This window comes from Pipistrellus kuhlii, unplaced genomic scaffold (assembly GCF_014108245.1).
Source record: "Pipistrellus kuhlii isolate mPipKuh1 unplaced genomic scaffold, mPipKuh1.p scaffold_m20_p_9, whole genome shotgun sequence".
Taxonomy (NCBI): domain Eukaryota; kingdom Metazoa; phylum Chordata; class Mammalia; order Chiroptera; family Vespertilionidae; genus Pipistrellus; species Pipistrellus kuhlii.
In genome coordinates this window covers 27,263,847-27,268,194 of record NW_023425595.1, presented here as the reverse complement: position 1 = coordinate 27,268,194, position 4,348 = coordinate 27,263,847, and the positions used below count along the sequence as shown (strand labels likewise).

The 4,348-nt window shown below is 61.8% G+C and overlaps 1 protein-coding gene across 2 annotated transcripts; it reads left to right on the top strand.

The window, feature by feature from the left end:
* Positions 1–735: 735 nt before the first annotated feature.
* ADM (adrenomedullin) lies at positions 736–2,964 on the top strand. 2 transcript variants are annotated; one of them, XM_045577663.1, is made up of 4 exons: positions 736–905; positions 1,295–1,414; positions 1,559–1,708; positions 1,903–2,964. In XM_045577663.1, the coding sequence occupies exons 2-4, from the start codon at positions 1,317–1,319 to the stop codon at positions 2,195–2,197; spliced, it is 543 nt and encodes a 180-aa protein (XP_045433619.1). In that variant the 5' UTR covers positions 736–905; positions 1,295–1,316; the 3' UTR covers positions 2,198–2,964. The 2 variants fall into 2 exon arrangements, with proteins under 2 accessions (XP_045433619.1, XP_036283281.1); XM_036427388.2 differs by having other exon boundaries at positions 1,900–2,964.
* The last annotated feature ends 1,384 nt before the right edge of the window (positions 2,965–4,348 follow it).

Below are 4,348 nucleotides of genomic sequence, written 5' to 3'. Positions count from 1 at the left end.
CAAGGGGGGAGGGAACCCGGGATGGTATCGTTTCCCCTATTTTTTGGTTATTCCCGTATTTCCAAACAGGCACGGGAATGCTGAGACCTAAAATACCCTCCCCACCCCAATTCTCCAACTGGCCGTCCTGAGCCTTGCCCTGTTGTGAAATCTTACCAGCCCATTCCAGAACCCCGGAGTCTCCGCCGCTCTGGGGGTAGGGTGGGGGATGGGGTGGGTGTTGGCGAGACCCTCTCCTCTAGGCTATGCTTCGTGGCCTGTGCCTTCTGCTCTGATGGAGTCTGGGGTCGCGGCCAGCTCAGCCTCGGAGCCGGCAGAGGGCGCGGTCCCCTGGAGACAGCAGCTCCCGAGAGCCGGGCTTTGGCCCATCCGCGGGGTATCCCTGCTAGCTCCAGCACTTCCACGCCGGAAGGCCTCCCGGCACAGCAGGCTACAGACATACTCGGTGAAGACCCCAAGAGGTTGCACCGGCCCTGCTTTGCCTGGGCTTACAGTATGAATCCTGTGCCCAGAGTTGGGACTGTGGAAATGGCCTGCACCCATCTCCTGAGGCTCATCCCTTAAGCCCTCTGGGCATAAGGATACCCCTACCCCTTACCCCCTAAACTCCATACCCCACACCCACAGGCAAGCGATGAGCGCGCGGATGAAGGAGCGCGCACGCTGGGAGGAAGAGAGGGAGGGCGGGCGGAGGGCAGCCCAGGCCCCGCCCCCTGCGCGCCTATAAAGCCGGGGAGCCGGCGCTGGCCACTCAGAGGTTTCTTGGTGACACTAGACGCAACAGTTGGAGCCTCACCACCTCTGGTTTCTTCGCTGCAGCTTGGACGTTGGGGGTTTTTGCCACAGCCGGAGCGCCAGTCTCGAACTTTCTCCTCCCAGATCTTGGCAGATCACGCGCTCTTCAGGTAGGAGCGGCAGGCGGGGCGTGCGAAGAAGGAGCCCTTACCCAGGCGGGAGCCCGGGAGCCCTGGGTGGAGCAGTCCTATGGCGAGGGTGCGCCCCACTTTCTGGGCCCGGCTCGTGCACACCCCTGGGACTCCAGACCCCTCTGCCTGTCAGCCAAAACTCCCAAGAGTTGAGCAGGAACCTGGCCCTGGGAAGGGGCCTCCCCTGCGGGGCCTGTGTCACCAGCTCGGCGAGTGCAAATGCCGCCGCCGCCGGCGCCTCTGTGCGCCCCGGGGAGATAAGCGTCGGAGCCGGGCCGGCGCGGCTGAGGCTGCCTGCCCTCGATGGCCCCAGCCAGGGCGCTGCGGCAGGTCCCGGAGCTCACACTCCTCTCTCTCTCCCTCCCCAGGGGTCTGCGCATCGCTGCCGGGATGAAGCTGGTTCCCGTCGCCCTCCTGTACCTGAGCTCGCTCGCCTTCCTGGGCGCCGACAGCGCGCAGCTCGACGTGGCGGCGGAGTTCCGAAAGAAGTGAGTCGCGGGCAGAGCTTTCCCCCAATCCTCGCCAAAGTGGCCAAGGGTCCCCAGGGGCTCCAAGGGAACGCGGGTGGCGATGGGCCGGGACCTCGCCTTCCGGACCCAAGCGAATCGAGCCTATCTATTTGTGTTTTCTAGATGGAACAAATGGGCGCTGAGCCGTGGGAAGAGGGAACTTCGAGTGTCCAGCAGCTCTCCCACGGGGCTCGCGGACCTGAAGGCCGGGCTTGCCGAAACCATCGTGCAGCCGCAGGACGTGAAGGGGCCCTCCCGCGGCGCCCAGGCCAGGTAACCATGCTCGGCGCTGCAGCAGCAGGGGGGTTGGCAAGGGGATTTCTTCGATGCCCCGGGATCTGGGGTGGTCAGTGTCCAGTCCCCTCTGGTCCTAGAAGGCTCCTGTGCCTGGTGGCGGGGGGTAGGGGGAGGGCTGAGCCCTGCTAGAAGAGGAGGGTCTCATGTGCCTTCCTTTCCCTCTCCAGCGGCCCGGACACCGCCCGCATCCGCGTCAGGCGCTACCGCCAGAGTATGAACCGATACCAAGGTCTGCGGAGCTCCGGCTGCCGCTTCGGGACGTGCAGCGTGCAGAAGCTGGCGCACCAGATCTACCAGCTGACAGACAAGGATAAGGACGGCGTCGCCCCCAGGAACAAGATCAGCCCCCAGGGCTACGGCCGCCGGCGCCGGCGCTCCCTGCCCCAGGCCGGCCCGGGCCGGACTCTGCTGTCCCCTCCAGCCTCCCGCTCCGATCAAGTGCTCGCCGCCCTCTTTAGGATTTAGCTGCGGCGGCAGCTTCCAGTCGCCTATGCATTCGGAGGGGACCTCCCGAGGCGGAGGGCTTCCCGAGCCGAGCTTCTCAGCGCTTGGGGACCCGGCGGAGCCAGCCCCGCACAGACCTGGAGTCCCGGAGGCACCTTCCCGCGGCGAGCCATGGGCTCTGCAGGGGTCTCTCCTGCTCAGAGGCGGCGTTTGGACTGGGTGTCCCGGGGAGAGGCGGGGAGGTGGCAGAGGAATCCCACGGAGTATCTGCTGGCTCACGGAGAAAAACTGAGACTAAAATGCTGAGACCCCCGCCGGTGCAAGGGTCTGAGCCACTGCCTTGCCTTCCTCCCCCCAAAAAACTGACTTCTCACGGGGTGTCGTCGCCCCACACCGGGGCGCGTAAGCTCCCCACTATTACTTGAACCTTCCAAAAACCTAGAGAGGAAAAGTGCAATGCGTGTTGTCTTTACACAGAGGTAACTATCGATATTTAAGTGTGTTGTTGTCAAGATTTCTTTTGTAACTTCAAATCATAGAGCTATTTTTGTACATTATTATATTGTATTAAGGGCATTTTAAAAGCAATTGTATGCCCCCCCCTCAGTTATTTTAATACGTGAATGTCTCAGCGAGGTGTAACGTTGTTTTTTGCTGCGTGGGACGAGTGCGAGTCTGTGTGTGTGTGGAAGAGACTGATGTACCTCTTGTGGAAGAAGGAACCACCGCGTCTCTGTATAATCTATTTACATTAAATGGGTGATATTGCGAACTAGCAAACCAATAAACTGCCTCGATGCTGATTCATTCTCGGGTCACGCGTCGTGGCGGGGAGGGAGGGAGGGTGCCCCTGGCCCCGGGCTGCCTGGGAGCCTTGGGGTCGCGCTGCCGGGCGTGGGGAGGTGGGAGAGCGGCGCGGGTGGGCCCTGGCTGAGCTGTCAGGGGCCCCGCTCTTCCTGGCGGGGCGCCCCGAGCCTCCCACAAACGGCCCCGGGCTTTGCGGGGACGCCGAGGCGCTGCCTAGATTCTCCGGGTTGCGCGCCCCAGGTTTTACGCAGTGGCTCGCTGCCCTGCGCGAAGGCGCGCCTCGGCTGGTTGGGGTGGTCCCCGGAGCCCGCTAAGGGAGGGGAGTCCCCCAGGGCTGCCGCGGTGTTCAAGGGAGTGGACATACCAGCAAAAACGTTCAGACTCCTCCGGGGAAACTGGCTGCGGGGCGAGACACCTCGGTCCTCTCCCGGCCGGGTCCCCCAGCGTGCGGCGGTCTCATACGCGAGGCTATGGCGCCCCCAGCCGGCCGCCTCGGACCAGCGCGAGAGCAGTCAGGCAGTACGTGCGGCTTAATAAGTTCCCCTACGTGGGAGTCAGCACATAGCCTTCATGAAAGAGGAAAAAAAAAAAAAAAAAAAAAAAGGTTCGCAGATGCCAAGCAGGGCCAGCCCCCCAGACCTGCGCGGCGGCTCCCGGTCCGGGGACGGTGACTCAGCGGCCACACGCTGCGCGCTGTGCAGCTGCGGGCCGAGGCGCGGGGACGGACGTGCGGCAAGAACCGTGCGCCTCCGACAGCCTCAGACCTTCATTGTTCCACCGCCCCTGGCTGCTCTCCTCTTCCTTCCTCCTTCCCAAACCTTTTGCATTTTTTCCCCCCCTCACTTCTCTCCAGCCTTCCTTTCTCTCCTTCCTTCCTCTTTGCTTTCTGTAGGCTTCATCATCTTAGAAGTTGACCCCAGTTCCGGTGATAGAAGCCGGGGAGGACGCTAAGCCCCCACTGAGCAGGGCAAGGGGACATGGGACTAGGGCAGAAGGGGAAGAAAAGAGGAGACACCCCTGATTTTGATTTTCCTGCCCCATTCGTCCCCGGCAGTATCCTGGAGACCCAGACTACTGGGAAAGGAGAGACCGACTGTTTGTCCTTTCCAGAAAGTTTCTCCGGCCTTTCTACTTCGAGGCGTGGCTGAAGTGTGGGTGCTTATAGGTGATCTCAGAAATCTTCCTGGCGAAGGAAGTCGGAGGGTGAGTTTGGAGAATGGAAATGTGTCCAGTATCCAACCTTCTCTCCTGGGCCTTTTGTATCAATTGCATACCGCAAGGCCTCTTCTGAGGGCCTAGAATAGTTCCTTTCAGAAAAGCCTTGCATATATATACATTGCAAGAGATAAATTTATATGCTGACCC

Coding starts and splice junctions, on each gene's coding strand:
- ADM (XM_036427388.2), top strand. CDS start 1,317: ATGAAGCTGGTTCCCGTCGCCCTCCTGTACCTGAGCTCGCTCGCCTTC. Junction 1,415..1,558: donor GCGGCGGAGTTCCGAAAGAA/GTGAGTCGCGGG, acceptor TGTGTTTTCTAG/ATGGAACAAATGGGCGCTGA. Junction 1,709..1,899: donor TCCCGCGGCGCCCAGGCCAG/GTAACCATGCTC, acceptor TTCCCTCTCCAG/CGGCCCGGACACCGCCCGCA.